This window comes from Tachysurus fulvidraco, chromosome 22, assembly GCF_022655615.1.
Source record: "Tachysurus fulvidraco isolate hzauxx_2018 chromosome 22, HZAU_PFXX_2.0, whole genome shotgun sequence".
Classification (NCBI taxonomy): Eukaryota; Metazoa; Chordata; class Actinopteri; order Siluriformes; family Bagridae; genus Tachysurus; species Tachysurus fulvidraco.
Genome location: NC_062539.1, coordinates 16,762,098 through 16,780,635, shown reverse-complemented (window position 1 = coordinate 16,780,635; position 18,538 = coordinate 16,762,098). Strand labels below are relative to the sequence as shown.

General features: G+C 39.4%; 1 protein-coding gene across 1 annotated transcript; it reads left to right on the top strand.

The window, feature by feature from the left end:
• The first annotated feature begins 221 nt into the window (after nt 1–221).
• Nucleotides 222–18,345, top strand: smc4 (structural maintenance of chromosomes 4). The gene is made up of 24 exons (XM_027153284.2): nt 222–380; nt 2,012–2,145; nt 2,710–2,888; nt 3,627–3,818; nt 4,691–4,867; nt 6,282–6,446; nt 7,360–7,487; nt 8,299–8,439; nt 8,719–8,869; nt 10,530–10,694; nt 10,883–11,116; nt 11,215–11,400; nt 11,501–11,662; nt 12,168–12,393; nt 12,485–12,564; nt 12,649–12,801; nt 12,983–13,109; nt 13,319–13,508; nt 14,892–15,036; nt 15,651–15,824; nt 15,950–16,132; nt 16,434–16,666; nt 16,968–17,151; nt 17,554–18,345. The coding sequence occupies exons 2-24, from the start codon at nt 2,013–2,015 to the stop codon at nt 17,716–17,718; spliced, it is 3,873 nt and encodes a 1,290-aa protein (XP_027009085.2). The 5' UTR covers nt 222–380; nt 2,012; the 3' UTR covers nt 17,719–18,345.
• Nucleotides 18,346–18,538: the final 193 nt, after the last annotated feature.

Sequence of the window (18,538 nt, the reverse complement as noted above, 5' to 3'; positions counted from 1 at the left end):
TTATTATTTGTACACATACAGTTACACAACAGTACATTTAGTGTGCATCAGACCTCGCAAACGTTCCAAAAACACCTTTAATTATTTATCGGGTTAAAAACAAATATGTTTGGGGAAAAAAACTGTCTAGGTTGTCTAAAACTGTCTCAAAGTTTGACAAGCTTACTCGGTGCGCGCGCGCGCACGCTCCTTTTTGAATTTGTGATCTCGAGACAGTCCGCTGTTCCCATGATGCTTTGCGGCAGATTGTAACGAATTTAGGCGCCATTTTCAAGCTGTGTTTCTTCACCGGACAGTAAAACTGTCGCTTTTACACTCAACTGCACTTTGTTTTTCTGTGGATTAACTGAAATCTAACCATAACGTCCAAAGTATTAAAGGTGGGTGTTTTATTATTATTATTATAACGTTAGCTGCGATTATATATAAACGTCACACACACGCCTATATATACAGTGTGTATATATATATATATACACACACACACTAACACAAACACACACTGAGGTAACACACATACATGTATACACACTCACATATATAAATATATATATATATATATACACACACTGAGGTAACACACACATACATGTATACACACACTGAGGTAACACACTCTGAGGCGATGTTTTAAAGTAGTGTTGAACCTTTAGCTCACTAATTACGAGCGGGATTTGTATAAAAATTAACGGTAAAATAAGTGTGTAAATACGAAAACCTTTTATATATAAATATATAACTTTAAACGAATTCTCTGTAAAAAGCGGTAGATTCCTTTGTAAAAGTCAGCTAGCAAAGCTAGTTAAGCTGTCTGACTTTTTCCCTTCTAAACGCTAACCATAACTAAAGTAGCTGTTTTCTGTCCAGGGATTGTTTTATTTATAAAAACAAAAAACAAAAAAAAAACAATAATAGTAATAATCTCTGAACATTGTTCGTGTTCAACCGTAAAGCGAGTGAAATAAAAGGTTAACCCTTGTCGGTGTGTAGAGCAGCAGACTGTATAACTATCAGAAATCTAGCCAAGCTACACAATATTTGTGGCTAGTGAAGCTGATACACATTCAAGATGTCGCCATAAACTTGTTTTGTAGCTTACACACAATGCACTTAATGCGTTTCAGGTAGCAGGTTGTCACCTAGTTTACAGTGTCACGTATAATACGTGTTATTTTATGCTTTACGCTTAGATTTAAATAAAAAAAAGCTTCTTAATGAATTTTTGGACAGCGTGACGCAGTAAGTTTAGCTCTCTGATGTGAATAAAGTGTTGGGCAGCGTCCATTGGTGCGTCCTGCCTGGAGATGACAGAGAAACGTCACCATGTGTGTTTTCGTCGTTGTGGCAGCTCGCGCTTTGTCTGAGCAGCGTGTGTGTGCGCGCGCGTGCGTGTGTGTATGGTGGTAGTAGTTGGCCATCATGCAACACACAACCATATTTTGCGGGGTGGGGTGGGGTGGAGAATTCGCTGCTTTTGAATTAGACTTGGCCAAGTGGCTGCTTTGATTACTTTTGTCAGAGAAAATTAAAGGAAGTTGTAGCGCGCGTGTTTTTATTTATTATTTATTTTATTTATTTTTTTTATTGCACTTATTTTCACGGTTATTATGACGCAACGTTTTAAAAACTAATTCGTGTGGAGGACAAGAAGTAGAATCGATATATAATAATAATAATAATATATATATGACCCCCCCCCCCTTTTTTTTTCCCCATTTATTTTCTTTACATGGCCGTAGGTTCTTTGCGCACTGACAACAAACAAAGAACCAAGTTTGGTGTGTGTTTATGGCGTGCAAGAAAACAATCGAGGCGATGCATCGTAAAATACGTCTCATGTCCAAGGATGCTTTTGTTATCGGAACGCACCTTTTTCCTTTCTTTTCTCGACCCTTTATTTTTTATTTTTACCCGATAAAGGATGGATGAGCAACCGGTTACACCGAGAATCGACTCTGCTGATCGGATCTATTCCTCCGGATTGTCAGTAATAGTGTTTTTTTTCCTTCAGTATGCCCTCGAAAACGACCAAAAGCTCCTCGGTTTCGAAGCCCAGGAAAGTGTCGCAGGATGATTCTGGTGATGAGCTGAAGGAAATAAAGACTCGTGGAGAAATACACGATCAGGACGCACCACAGTCTAATGGTAAGGAACAAAGACTTGTTTATTACAAGCAGAGGAACTTGTTTTGTTGTGGTGAACGTGTGTCCAGTAGTTGTGGCTCCGATATGATGGTCATTATCGGTGCATTGGACTATTTAAGTGAGAAAATATGCTGCGTCTCAGTCAGACAAACATCAGAACATTTGTACTTTTGTCCAAAAAAAAAAACCGTGTGCATAGATGAGCTACCAACCTGAGACGATATACAAATGCAGCCTTATCACTATTATTATTCTTATTATTTCCTAAACAAACTACAATGACATTACTTGCGAAAACTTTTGCGAAGCCCCTGGTGCTAATGTGATTGTGTTTATTACTAAAAGGACATGTGTGTACGTTTTTAGCTTGATTATTTGTGTTAATGCATCGATTAACACTTGACTTTTAAGTGCTGTATTTGACTGTCCTGGTCCTTTTGTTCCTCCACTTTGTTTTATTTGTTTTTGTTTAGTTTGTGCTCCCCTCCCCCAGCTCGAGAAACCCAATGGGGTTTGAATAGTGCGGAATAAAAGTTGCCCTTTTTTTCCCCCCACTCCGGTGCAGATGCCACTGGTGAGGCGGTGGATAACCGGAGCCTGGAGGAGATTCTCGGTAGCATCCCTCCACCTCCACCCCCCGCGATGACCAACGAACCGGGTGCTCCACGCCTAATGATCACTCACATCGTCAATCAGAACTTCAAGTCGTACGCCGGGGAGCAGATCCTAGGCCCTTTCCATAAGGTACAACGACCGCACTTTACTGCATCACAGACTTCTGCTTGATGTTTATGGGTAGCTGTTTTTGGTTATTAAAACCTAACGTGGGCGATGAAGTTAAACAGTTTGGGAACACGCACAATAATCATGTCTGGTCTCACAATTCAGTTTCCTCAGTGGTGTAATTTCTCGTTTTTTATCTCACCCTCCATTTTGGTTTGTCTTTTACTATTCGCTCTACCATAGTGCTATGTTGTTAAATGTGAAATATTTACACCTCTGGTTCTCAGTGTGGCTCTGAGACCCCAGACCCCCCACCCCCATGAGTGTTTTTATTCACCAGTGAAAAAACACAACCTGGCATTACCAAAGGAATTACACTTATTCTGTAGTTCTTCTCTAGTCTAATCCAACACTTGAAAATTATGTAGTCCTATAAATGTCACCTCTGTTTTGTCGGCGGATAGTTCAAGTATAAAAAATCTGGCTGCATTAAATAGAAGGAATATTATTTTACAAATTTAAATAATTACCCAGATATTTTAATATATCCATGAATTACATCAGTACTGAGGGGTGGAATTTGTTTTACACCACAAGGGCTTCCAAGAAAGACAAAATACATTCTGCATACTCGGACATCAACATTTATCTATTTGTTTGTTTGTTTTTGCTTGTTTGTTTGTATTTATTTATTAATTTTTTTTGTTGTTGTTCTTAAAAACAATTTACAATTTTCAAAATTCGTTTTTCACTTTCCAGCGATTTTCCTGTATCATCGGTCCAAACGGCAGCGGGAAATCCAACGTGATCGACTCGATGCTCTTCGTATTCGGATACAGAGCACAAAAAATCAGGTCCAAAAAGTTGTCTGTTCTTATTCACAGCTCTGATGGGCACAAGGACATCCAGAGCTGCACTGTTGAGGTGCACTTTCAGAAGATTACAGACAAGGTAATAATAAAATAAAATTAAATAAATAAATAACGTGAAATGTAATTCCTTATGACAATTGTTCAGTGTGCATATTTTATTTAGATAGTGAGTGTGCTGTGCTTTTGGTTGTTAGAACCTCTGTGGATTAAATGCACATAAAAATGGTGATATTTTAGTTTTTTTTTTTTTTTGTGAGATTGACTTGTATGCACAGTCATTTCACTCAAATAGATTTTTTTTATTATTATTATTATTTCTGTCTTAATTTGGTTTGTGAGGTTTGGTAAATTTGTGGGGATTTTTTTTCTTTTTTCTGACCTAGTGCTCAGAAATGAACAGGAAAAAATAATTTGACAGAAATTACTAAGACACTATGTGAAGAAAGTGAATATTAATTTTATTTTAATTAATATATTTTGATGGAGCGGTTTATTTACTTACTTTACACGCTAGAGCACATTTTTTATTTCTAGATCTGATGTTTGTGTGTGTGTGTGTGTGTTTATTCTCATCACTACTGCTGTGACGGTCACATTACAACGAGCTCCAAACTTCTCTCCCCCCCACCCCAGATTATTTGCTCATGAGGAACTGATCCCACCTCCTTTGTTTTATTTTGTCTTTTTTTTTATTTTATTTATTTTATTTTATTTTCTTCTTCTTTAAAATAATGTTCCGTAAATTACACCACCACCACCACCACCCCCTAAAGATTTTTTAAAATTTTCTTTTGGATCGATTCAAACGTGCAGTCACACCGAGTGTGTTTGACAGGGGACCTGCTGTTGGCATTTCTGTACTTTGCTATGTTTAATGCAGCTGGACCAATAATTTGTGCTGTTTTTGCTGAAGAGCTCTGCTGCTGTTTCTGTGCCCCTCCCCCATTCCAGGAAGGAGATGACTACGATGTCATCCCTGACAGCAAGTTTTACGTTTCAAGAACTGCCGGTAAAGATAATTCCTCATCCTACCACATCAACGGGAAAAAGGCGACCTTCAAAGACGTCGGAACTTTGCTCCGTAGCCACGGCATTGACCTCGACCACAACCGATTTCTCATTCTACAGGTAAAAAATCTCTTGTAAATGGTTTTTTTTCTTCTTTCTTTCTTTCTTTCTTTCTTTCTTTACATAAGTTGTGTTTAACCCATGCCATTTTTTTTTTACTTGATCTCCTCTTGCTGCTGACCTTACTTCCTGCCCATTTTATATAAGGGCAACTTTTTTTAAAAAATTTTTAAAACATTAGGTTAATAAATATTTAGTTAAGTGGGACTGCAGCCAACATGACACCAGACCTTAAACTGCTATAGCAGCGCATCATGGTTTTCAACATTGCCAAAAAGGTGCAAACCATAATTTGCTGCTTTAGAGTTTTAAGGGGATTGCAAAAGTGGAGCTGCTGCTGCAAAAAAAAATCATTTGGATTTTCATCTGAGCTATTCAAAAAAAAAAAAAAAAAGGTGGTCAGACTGAGGTCAACAGTTCTGCGTTATGCCTTCCCCACTTTAGCAGCACGTAAATATTGGTGTGTGAGAAAATATAGTCTAACCCCAATATTACTTGTGCTGCTTCAGTGAGGCAGGGTCATGCACACTCATACAGTTTTTTCTTTTTGAATATTACCTTGTGGCCATTTATTTATTTATTTATTTATAACATCTATTTAATTTCCGTGTGCCTGAATCATTTTATGTAACGTATTGCATTTGTTTATTTTGGAAAATGTTTAGGTTTTCTTTCTCCTCCCTATTATTTATCCTGTTATTTTGATAGCAGTTGGTATGTTTGGTGCAGTAACATAATATTAATAACATAATATTGATTCATTGATGTATGGATATAAATAAATAACACGGCATAACTTCGTTGATGTGTTCGGGTAAAATCCAGTAGCTGATTTGTTCTCTAGATCACATGTTCTTATGCATGTTTTCTGTGTGTTCTGTCATATTCTTTTCCTTTATCTTTGTATTATTTTTTTCTTTCTTTTTTTTTTTTGCTCCTGCTATACTGAACTACATTCACACCTGTTTCTCTGAGGTTTAAGGTAGTTAAGGTTAGTTTATTTAAACTAATGTTCAGATTGAGCCTTAGTTTAGAGAAAGGTCTTATGCTTTAATAATGACATTTGGCTTTAAAAAAAAAGTGCAGATCAGATTGTGTTTAATTATTAATTTGCTTGTTTTTGTCTCGATAAGAACGATTTGTCGTTTTCAAAATCGTAATGGTTTAGACTTTTGATTGTCGATGAAAGAAGAAGGATTTAATCAGCAGTTTAAATGCAATTTCTACATTATTCTACCTTGAACAATAAGCGGTTTATATTTCAACAGCCTCTTTCTACACTTATAACGCAGTTCTTATATATTTTGCCCTCTTTTTTTTTTTTTTTTTTTCCCCCCCCGTTTTAGACGGACAGAGTAGGCTGAACTTAAGATATGAGTGTGTATGTGTGTGTGTGACCGCTTATTTTCATCAGGGAGAAGTGGAGCAGATCGCGATGATGAAGCCGAAGGGCCAGACGGATCACGACGAAGGCATGCTGGAATACCTGGAGGACATCATCGGCTCCTGCCGACTCAAAGAGCCCATCAACGTGCTGTGCAGACGTGTGGAGCTACTGAATGAGCAGAGAGGGGAAAAGGTGAGTGAGAGAGAGACAGAGAGAGAGAGAGAGAGGAAACACCTGCTCGAACCTCTTGCGTCATTCATTCTTACACTGTTTGTGTTTATGCTTTCAGTCTTACGGAAAAGCATGTGTGGGATATTTTGGAGGTGTGAACAGTTCTAATTGTCACAAGTGTGCATAGTTTCTGTTAGCCAGGGGGTAGAAAATGAAACCCTGCTGTTATTACAGTAAGCCAGATTTTGCACATAAATTTTAATGGTTAACAACGGCAAAATTTTACAGTGTGCAGCATCTACAGTAGTGAGGAAATAAATATTATTATTTGATGAATCGTATAATCTGATAAAGGGGTGTTGAATATTTACATAGTGCTTTTTCATTTCTTTCAAAATTAGTTTATTATTTTATTAAAAAGAACAGTGTGTGTGTGTGTGTGTGTGTGTGTGTGTGTGTGTGATTGCTGCATTTTCCTGTTTTTTAATAAGAGCTCTATTCATGGACATCTTGTTTCTCACTGCAAGCATCTTTCTGAAAGATTGAGCATGACTAAATGAAAAGCAGGGCATGGGCACTTGTTGCCATGTACGTCATACTCTTAAGGCTTTTGTTGCCTTTATTAGCTCCATTTACACGTTGCATTAGCGGTCAATTTCAGCGAACCTCTCGGGAGTAATTTCAGTCGGGTGGTTTATAAAAAGAAAGTAAAAACCATACCCAAAGTCTGCAGGATACAGCGTCTTGGCAGCTTTTTTTTTTTTTTTTTTTTTTTTTTAATTATTTAAATCCGAGTTCATGGCAAAATATATAAATAAATCTGGTAAACTGGCGAAACTAACTAAAGCCTGATATAAATATTTAAGTGCTGGTCTTTTGGTCTATTTAAATACAAAGGTTCTGTCTAAGTCCCGTTTTGCTTCTGTGTTTTCAGCTGAATCGCGTGAAGATGGTGGAGAAGGAGAAGAACGCCCTGGAGGGTGAAAAAAATAAAGCAGTGGAATTTCTCACCCTAGAGAATGACATGTTTAAGAAGAGAAGCCAGCTCTGCCAGTTCTATGTGTAAGACCAACACGCACTCTCAGAAATCTCAGATCTAACGGAAGGTTATTACGCAGGAAAGAGAACGGTTAAATCTTCCATTTTTGCTCTAGGTTTTCTGCTAAATTACTCCTGAGCCCTGTGTCGTTCGTTTACAGCGTCCTGCTGCTCAATAAGTCGCAAACGTAAATCTATCATCGAGTCTGACGGCACGTGTCCTAATCCCTCAGCGTTTATGGACTGTGTTCAGAGATTACACCTGTTGTGTAAAAGTTGATAAAACACTGAAGGGTGGTGATATTAAAACCTCGCGGTAATAAAATTAACATTTGTAATAATATCTATAAATACGGATTAACAAGGCTAAGAATGGCTAGTTGGATCTGGTGACTTACGATGCTTGAAACCTTTGAATTTAACGAACGGATATAACGAACGAACTTTATTTCGGGATCAAGATTGAAGAGCAATCGAATCGAATTTCATGGTAACAAATAAAACACGTGTACAAGGCAAGCAGCAGCCGGTGACTCTGTTCGAATGCAGTGTAACAACAGCAATAAGGCCACTCGAGACGCTCTTACAAAACTTCACGTGCTTTGAAAACGCTCTTGTGTGTTTTGGCCCCTTTTTTTTTATTGGTCAGTCGTTCCCGCGGCTTAAGTGTTTTAGTTTCTGTAAGACGGTAAATATTTTAATGACATTATTTCCATGAATTAAAATGTGCAGTAGTTTAATGGTCGCTTAGTGTGACGGTAGCTCCTACTCTGGCGTACAACCGAGGGTGGTTGACAGTTTTGTCTGTTTTCTTTTTGACCTTTTTGTAAATTAGACACGATTTGCAGCAGCGTGCGGCCGAAAAGGAAGCAGAAAAACAAGCGATCCAGGAAGACACCAAGGGACTGACTGAAAAAAGCAACCAGCTCACAGAGGAAATGAAGGGGAGGAATGAAGCCCTGAAGAATGTGGAGAAGTAAGATCGCAAATGACTCATTTGACCTCTGTCTCCTCTCCCCCCCTCATGTGTGTTTGAAACTCATGTGCTTTTTCACAAATGCTGCAATATTTAGCTGGCATGTCAGTTGGCTCCTGGTATTAGCCCCATGTATTGTTTCTTTTGTATTCCCAGAGTTAAAAGGATTGCGAGTCTCGTACACTCGTTACTCCACCCTCAGCTTTCACTGAAATAGGAACACGGGCGCATTCGCAACTCGAGTTTCTCGGCTTAGTCAAGGATTGTGTTTGTCTCTAGGAAAATGGGCAAGCTGACCAAGTTCATTGAGAGCCAGAAGGAGAAGTTCACCCAGTTGGACCTCCAGGATGTGGAGGTGCGTGAGAAGCTCAAGCACACCAAGAACAAGACCAAGAAACTCCACAAACAGCTGCAAAAGGACAAGGAAAAGGTGCGTACGATGACCGAGCGATGAATTTTAATATACACGAGCTTTTAAGTATTTAAAAAAAAAAAAACTCTTCCTGCATAAATTTAGGAGACGGTTGCCATCGCGCACCGCGTCCAGCTCGAACATTAACAGGAATATACAAATGTAAATCTCTGAATTATGTGCATGTAAAATTGCCATGCAGTTTATAAGCAACAATATTTCAGACCAACGAAGCCACATATTACAGCGATATCATTACAACAGGCCTTTATCATGGAAGCGCACATTAAACGAATCTGCTTTTGATTCAAGAAACTGTCATATGATATGACATCAGAACGAGCGGTAACTATGAATATTATCTATTATTTCAGAGAAGAGCGATCGTCAAAAGACGGACGACGCGGGGGCTTTTTTTTTTTTGTAGGAATTAAATAAACATTTGAAATAGAGTTGGTTAAAAATATACACCAAATGCCGATTCGTCTAATTTGGCATACTTTGCGTACTATTTATTTTATTGTTTATTTTTACTCTTTGTATTTTCTATACCGTGAGTTGCGTCGACGTGCGATATTCATTCTTGTTCCCGAAAAACAGATTACGGGGTTTTTTTTTGCGCACTTAAGTCTAAGTCACTTGTAAAGTGGAAGTCACAGAGCCACCCAGAGGGTATTGTGGTTTATATTTCGCACAAAAGCCATCAGGGTGAGAGCGCCACTTCACAGGAGATGGAAATGAGCAATAAATTTGCAACCAGCTTCCTGGACTTTAAAATGGCTCCTTTTTTTTTTGTTCGGTTTCTGGTTCGTTCTCTTTCCATTTAGAGCTAAATATATGCATTAAAAAATAAATAATAGAAATAAATTTGCATTGTAGCTAGTAGGTTAGATGTCTGACCATTTTCAGTGGGATTGTTCTACCAGAGATTGTTGTTTTGTTGTTTTTTTTTTTGGTGTATAATCCAAAGACAGAACTGTGTTTTTAATATGATCAGTGTTGGTCTGTAATGTCTGATTTACGACTTGTGATTTTGTAAACAAACCATTACATGTTCTGGTAAGTTTGACCGTTTTTGCCACTGTCATGTCGTATCTTTCTCCATCCCTCCTCCTCCTGCGTGGGCTTTCGTAAAAACCAAAACAATCCGTTGGTCATAAATAGGAGTGAGATTTTCAGGGGTCACGGAGGCAGGGGCAGTTTGGCTCTCTAGGGTGCCGTGTTCTGTGAGATGCTTGTGAAGTATGACTTTTATGTAACAATTGCAGCAGAGTTTTCCTCTTTAGGGCTGTGCTGTGTAACTGTTTTGAAGGATTGTGTTTTTTTGTTGTTTTTTTTCTTCCCCTTCTCTGATTTTAGTCATTCCATAATGGTTAATAATTAGTCTTCGGCTATAGTGTGTGTGTCTGTGTATATTATCTCTCTCTCTCTTTCACTCTTTTTTTCCTCTCTTTATTTCGCTCTCTTTTTCTATCTTTCTTTCGCTCTTTTTTTCTCTCTCTCTCTCTCTATTTCGCTCTCTCTTTCTGTCTTTTTCTCTCTCTCTCTTTCTTTCACTCTTTCACTCTTTTTTTCTCTCTTTATCTTTCTCTCTTATCTCTCTCTTTTTTCTCTCTTTTTATTTCTCTTTCTTTTGCTCTCTCTCTCACACGCTCTCTCTCTCTCTCTCATATATCAGTTGGAGGAAGTGAAAAACATTCCTGCCAGCAGTGAAAAGATCATCACTGAGGCTTCTGCCCAGAAAGAAGTGTTGGAGGAAGAGAAGACAAAGGAGGAAGTGGTTCTGGCCCAGGTGATGGAGCGCCTGAAGGAGGAGACCAGTGGTCTCCAACAGGAAAAGGAGGTTTGCTACACTTTTATTAGCTGATATTTAATCTGCATGCTTTGGAAGGTGTTAGTCATTCGCATTAGTGTGTAAGTTAATGCTCTCCGATTTGTGGTGAAAGCGAATTCGGAATGTGAGTGTGCTATTAAAGAGATTGCATTCCTTATAATAAGTTTCAGTAAAACTTTTTGCCTTTTTTTCTTCAGCAAAAAGAGAAGGAGCTTCTGGAGTTAAGTAAAGCCGTGAATGAGACCCGCTCACAGATGGATGTAGCTCAGTCGGAGTTGGACATCTACCTGAGTCAGCACACCACGGCCGTTTCACAGCTCAATCAGGCTAAAGAGACCCTACAGGGAACTGCTGACACTCTTCGAGACAGAAGAGCTGCCATCAAAGAGCTGAAGGTCAAAGTACCTAAGTGTGAGCAGAACCTTAAGAAGGTGTGTGTGTGTGTGTGTACAGGGTATTATATTTATGTGAAAATGGAGTAAAAAGCAATCAGCTTTAGTGTGTAATCCAATTTTGTGTGTGTGTTTAGGATGAGGAGGATTTGAAGCAGATTACTGAGCAGGATGGACAGTCCCAAGCTATGGTCAGGGACATGAGGCAGAAAGTCGAAGAGGCAAAGTCCTCCTTGTCCTCCACACGTAGCCGAGGTAAAGTGCTTGACGCACTCGTGCAGCAGAAACGCAGTGGCAAGATCCCTGGCATCCTGGGACGCCTGGTGAGACACACAATACGACGATCTCTGTGTTTTCCTCTTGAACATTTATATTGTTGGTCTTTATACATAACCAAGAGCTTTTCATGGTATTTCACTCCAGGGTGATTTAGGAGCCATTGATGAAAAGTATGATGTCGCGATCTCATCGAGCTGTGGCGCGCTCGATAACATCGTAGTGGACACCATCGACACGGCTCAGAAATGTGTCACCTTCCTTAAGGCACAGAATATTGGAGTGGCTACTTTCATTGGTCTTGACAAGGTATTAATACTTTCTGTACAAGTGTGTGTGTGTGTTGTGCAGCTGGTGGTACAATGTGAATACAAGCACTAAAGCTGTCGAGAGAGCTGGTGGTGAAATTTGAATGAGAGAGAGAGAATATAGCACGAGAGAGAGAGAATATAGTACGAGAGAGAGAGGATATAGCGCACACGAGAGAGAGAGAGAGAGAGAGAGAGAATATAGCATCAATATTTGTTAGACCATTTGAGAAGTGCATTACTGTACAACGTACACACTGGTTTATTTTTGCAAAAGTTAAGTAGGGTTCATTTTATTTCTCTGGCTGTTAAACCTCTGCCTGCCTGCCAGGTAACTATAAATAAACTGGCATCTGTCTCTTTGTTACACTGAACTTTTGGTAGGGTAAATATAAATAGTATTAGCAAAAATGTCTTAAATAACACAACATCTATCTCTTAATATAAACTTTTAATGTACTTATAAATGCTGAACAATACTAACTTGACTGTGTGTGTGTATGTAGATGAAGGTCTGGGAGAGAAACATGAAAACCATCTCCACACCAGAAAACATTCCCCGTTTGTTTGATATGGTCAAAGTAAAGGATGATTCTGTCCTTCCTGCCTTCTATTTTGCCCTGAGAGACACATTGGTGGCTAAAGACCTGGAACAGGCGACCAGAGTGGCTTTCCAGAAAGACAAACGCTGGAGAGTGGTCACTCTGCAGGGACAGATCATCGAGCAAGCTGGTAAAAAAAAAAAAAAAAAAATGCTCGTAAGAACAATAAAAAAAAAAAAGCTCACTGTTTGGATTCAATCCATTTCCGTATTTTCCTTCAGGCACAATGACAGGAGGAGGAGGACGTGTAATGAAAGGTAGAATGGGATCTTCTATCGGCACCGAAGTCACACAGGAACAGGTGAGATCATGAACCTGATTCCATCTGTCGAACATTTTAGGTAACTTTTCTACATCATGACGTATTGTGTGTGTGTGTGTATAGCTGGACAAAATGGAGAACGCATTGAAGGAGAAGGTGGCGCAGCTGCAGGGCTGGCAGCAAAGGAAACAGCAGCTTGAGGAGAGTGTGCACAAACAGAGACGGGAGCTCAGAGACATGAAGAACACGTTGGAGAAATACACAGCTAGCATTCAGGTCAGCCAAAATACACACACCTCCGAAAAGGATCTCCGGACGCTCGACGGCTTTAAAAGGAAAATAAAAAAACATCCCGTGTTGTCTTAACATCTTTGTGAATTTTAATCGAAACACAACGCTCCATGAAGGACGGTGAAGTTTTCCTTTTAATAATACTTTTTTTTCCACTTCTCTATAGAGTCTTGAGGAGCAAGAGATTCACCTGAAGTCTCAGATAAAGGAGCTGGAAGCTAATGTCGTCGCTGCTGCCCCAGACAAAGCCAAGCAAAAACAGATGGAGAAAAACCTGGAAGCCTTCAAGAAAAGTAAGATAGCTGTGCAATAGTATGCATTTGTAAAGCAAGACCTCATCGACCAGCACCGCAGCAATGACGCCGTCTTCTGAACATACTTTCCTGTTTCAAAGTGTTGGACCTCCAGGACAAAAGACTCTTTTTGACGCTATGCTTGATGACTGCATCATTTTTCACAGATTAACAGATTAAAAACCTTTCTTACTTCTTTCATATTAAAGGTTATGATGCTGCATCCAACAAGGCAGGAAAGGTTGAAGCTGAGGTGAAGCGACTCCACAACCTAATTGTGGACATCAACAGCCACAAATTAAAGGCCCAACAGGACAAACTGGATAAGATCAACAAAGAGCTAGACGAGTGTTCGTCAGCAATCACCAAAGCCAAAGTGGCTATCAAGACCTCAGGACGGTATGTGAACTTTACCTCTGAAACTTGCGAAGGAATGACTTAAAGGTGGGGTCTCCGTCGTTTGAGAAACGCTTCAGAAAACTGAGTCGGGACGACAAACAAAACAAACGTTTAGCCGATGAGCAGAAAGGGACGTGTTTTGTCAATATGGGTGGAGAGAGTTGTTCGGTGCACATGTGTGACATTAGCAGAAAGAAAGAAGAAAGGCATTAGCGAAGAAAGGCTTACGAGCGCTGAGAGAACTGAAGGAGCAGGAAGTTGGCCACATATTCACAGGTTGGAGTTTCCCGAGTCAATAACTCCTGAGCTAAACGCTGTTACTACACAAATAACACCTCTTTTCTATCGTAGTAATGTAGAGAGGCAGCTACAACCGCGTTTTGTGTAGTAACAGCGTTTAGCTCAGGAGTTATCGACTCGGGAAACTCCGACCTGTGAATATGTGGCCGACTTTACTTAAGACGCCGAGGCGCTTTTTTCCTTCTCGATAGGTGAGTAACGTTGGTTTTGCTTTGTTACACAGAACTAATATATGCCTTTTGTCCTTTACATCATTATGCTTGTGTGGCATTTTGGCTTGTTTGTTTATCTACAATCGTATTGTTCTTCCCTTCAGCTATGATAAAGACACGTTTCTTTCCGTTAGTCGCCTGGGTTACGTATGTATGTGTGGGTGGAGCTATCGATAATCTTGTTTTTCTACCGAAGTGCGTCTTGACTCAGCAGATCACCCATAACGTTCCAAGCCATACATGTGCTTAATGAATTTGGTAATCATTCGTGGTAAGGTAGCGTGTGAGATGAACTGTGACTTTTTTTTATTATTATTATTGTTATTAGTGCCTCCTGATAACTAACTCCAGAGAAACTCCTACTACTTTCTTTCATGGCTATAAACCATGATTAAATTTGCTCTGCCAGAAAATGGACAGTCCTGGGTTTGGATTTATTGCTCAGCCATTTTAAGCCACATTGTTGGTGGAGAAACATAAACTGTGTTGCTCTCTTTATCTGCTTACGAGTTTATCTGTGCTATAAATGTTTGTGGATGTGTTTTTATTACTAGGCAAATTATGGCCTTAACTACACCGTCAGACAAATGATTCCTCCTGACCTTGTTTTTTATAGCAATGTATTAGCTATTACTGCATTCGACGTGTGGGTTTTTTTTTAAACCAATTTCAATAAGCCAGCTTGTCATGTTAAAAGATTAATTATAGGGTGTTTTCGAAAGCTTTGCTAAACAGTAGAAGCTGTTTTGATGGCCGTATTGTTCTATAACAAAGGCTAAGAACATGATCGTTTTCACCATTTGCAACTTGGAGCAACAAACCGAAGCAGTTTTGACCATTACTTTAGCTAACCCCGTTGTTTTCTTGACAGCAATCTAAAAAAGGCAGAGGAGACTGTTACACGACTGGAAACCGAGATTGCGGAGAATGAGAAATTAATGGAGGAGCTCACAGAGCAGCTGAAGAAACTGGAGGATCAGGCAGGAGAGATCATGAAGTCCTGCCAAGAGGCCGAAGTACGTGCGCATGTATTAACCTATAGCTCACGACATAAAGAAGGCGTGGCTTGTCTTTTGAAATATTGTCGATTTATAGCATTTGTGTGAATTATGGAGGGGAGACGGTGGTGCTCTGATTCTGGTATAAAAAAAAAATCTGTAGCAAACAAGCCAAGCAGAAATTCATCTAAATTGAAACAGCAGGGGAATAAAATAAGCATTCAGTAAAATCAGTAGCCCCGGTTGGTTGTTTGTTTTTTTTGTTTGTTTTTTTTAACTGGAGGTGATGCAGAGCACGTTGATCTTGCAACTTGGGCGTGTGTGCCAGAAACCCAATCCTGCTGCAGTATGTGCATTGGCTGAGACAAAATTTATTTATTTTATTTATTTTTTTTAGGTTGACCGTACAGAATAATTTCACATGCAGGTTATAAGCCTTTCAGAATCAGTAACACACGTGTGTTTTGTTAAAACTGTGCCACATGAGAAACTTTAAGAGGTTACTGATAATCGTATGCTTGTTCATTTCCCTTGGGCTGTAACTACTACTTTTTTTTTTTGCCTGGCCAAACGAAATATAGGACTGTGCATCGTAAATGTGTCACCTTGGGTATTATCTACCTCACCTGTAGGAGGTGCTGCCCGAGGTGCAGGAACAGCATCGGGGGGTCTTGCAGGAGATCAAGGCTCTTCAGGAACAAGAGCACGCTTTGCAGAAAGATTCGCTGAACGTCCGGCTGAAAGTCGAACAGATCGACACGGCCATCGCCGAGTGTCAGAATAAGATCAGACACTGGGAGAAAGAGGTGAGCGCTTCGACACGGCACAGCGAAAGCTTTCTATTTATCCGTTTACGTAAACTCTTTCCAGACTTGTGGTTCTGTCTAAATATTACAGTATTGTTGTAGTTTATTCTTTCCTTCCTCCTCAGTCCACAAAGCTCGCTCTGCACTCGATTGATGATAAACCAGCAGAGGAATTGCTTAAGCTGACCACAGAACAGTTGGAGGCCATTAAAAGCCCAGATGTCATAAAAAACGAGATTGCTCTTTTGGAGGATCGCTGTGCCCAGATGAAGCCCAACCTGGGAGCTATAGCCGAGTTTAAGAAGAAGGTACGTGCGCATTGTTTGAAACAAAACGTGAGCTGTATTATTTTCGCTATGACTCTCGCGGAAACGTATTAAATAGGGGTTTGCACTTTCTATCGTCTAATCTTAAAAACGACGCGGGGTTAATTAACCGTTAAGCTGAAAATTAAAGGAAAAAAATATTTAAGAGCAAACAACAGTACCGGATTACACACCCACTGGGTTTTCAGACGTTCTCATCCCGTAAACACGTTCGAGCCGAGCCTGAAACCACAGCGCTCAGCTGCTACGGTCTCTGACATGTTGCTTGTATGTCTACTTGCAGGAGGAACTTTACTTGCAGAGAGTAGCTGAGCTGGATGAGATCACCACCCACAGAGACAACTTCAAGAGGAGCTGCGAAGACCTACGAAAACAGAGACTGAACGAGTTCATGGCCGGTTTTAACATCATTACCAACAAGCTGAAGGAGAACTACCAGATGCTGACACTGGGGGGTGATGCTGAGCTGGAGCTTGTGGACAGCCTGGACCCTTTCTCTGAGGGCATCATGTTTAGGTACGAACGCCAGAGCTTTCCTACATGTTTTATCTACGAAGACAATAGTGGGTTTATTGTTTGAGGTTTTAGCTGCTGATATATTTAAAGAATATTAAAGGTTAGTTTGGTTCCTCGAGACATATAAACTGTTCAAATCTTTCTTAAATGCAAGTCGGTTCGATTCTCTTTGTCCTTAGCATCATTATCTGACATTTACGTAAGCAGGCTCGTGTAAAATTTAAAAAAAAAAAAGTTTCTTTTAAATGAAAAATTAATTAAGCTGTGAGAATTCATGAAATAAATCCCTCTCCGTTGTTAGCGTGCGTCCTCCTAAGAAAAGCTGGAAGAAAATCTATAACTTGTCTGGAGGAGAGAAAACTCTGAGCTCTTTGGCTTTGGTTTTTGCTCTGCACCACTTTAAGCCCACGCCTCTGTACTTCATGGACGAGATCGACGCTGCTCTGGATTTCAAGAACGTGTCCATCGTAGCCTGCTACATATACGTGAGTAAATAAATCTTCACAATGGGAAGAAAACTTTTTTTTTTTTTTTTTTTTGGTCTATATAAATAACTAATATGCAGACTAGGGCTGGGTGATAAAATGATAACGATATGTATCACGATAGACACGTGATCAATATCAATAAAAAATGTGTCGATAAAACTTTTTTTTATTATTCTTCATCGGAAGAAAACAGAGGTTGTGAAGCAAGTTTGGTCGCATTAACAAAGATACTTACACTCTGGTAACCTAGCAACGTAGGGAGTGCCACGCTAACAGCCAATCATGTAACAGTATCATGTTTGGTTGCGCCATATCGTGATACAGTTTTCAGCCATACTTGTACTTTTCTAAAGCACGTTCCTTCAAAATGACATTTTTCTTTTTTTCTTTATCACCCAGGAACAAACCAAGAACGCTCAGTTCATCATCATCTCTCTGAGGAACAACATGTTTGAGATGGCTGACCGCCTGATCGGCATCTACAAAACTCACAACACCACGAAAAATGTGGGAATCAACCCCAAAACCATTGTCCTTAAAGATGTTGAAGTTGCATCAGGATAAAACGACAAATAATCCCTCGCTTTCTCTTATCCTTTATCTGTGATTTTTTTTTCACATGCACCTGTTTCCACACAATGTGCTTTTTTCCACTGTGCAGGTTATATCCATTTAACCTTATCGAAATGCTGCTGTTTATATACTATTAAACTTTTTTTATATATATATATAAAACAAAATGTATGTATACAGTGTTCTTGGGTCCGTCACTTTAATCTGTAAACGTTTCGAACGTTACGCTGCTCTTGCATGCAGAAGTGACAGAAGGCCATGAATGGCCTTAATTAATTATCTGCTCCTATTATGAGCTCTTAGGTTTTACTGAACATAATTCGCCTAAATAAACTAAGCAAAGCACTTGAAGGTTAATAAATGTGCAAAATGCCAATTACAGTTTCTTATTAATTGCAGCTGATTCGATCGTAAATTTTGTAATGAGCCTTTAAAAGTATGTTTGTTATTTGGCTTTATTTTTGAAGACTTTTTTCTTTTCTTTTCTAATGCAACACCAGTGTTTAGTGCTCGCTGCTTTGTAAACAGAAATCACGATGTACATTTGAGTATTGTAGAAATGTCGATTTGTTATTTTTGTCATATATATATTTATATATATTTGAATTAGTACCTCTACACAGCAGCGTTGTCCTCCTTTCATGCAGCGATAAAACAACTCTGCAGTCAACAAACATGGTTGAACCTTTTTCATTAGGTTAAGCTTGCATGTGCAGCAAACACGCTGTCCTGCTGGACGCACGCTGCACTTGTCCCTGTGTAAATAATCCTCAATAACCGCGTTACTTAACGAGAATGACTTTTTTTTTGT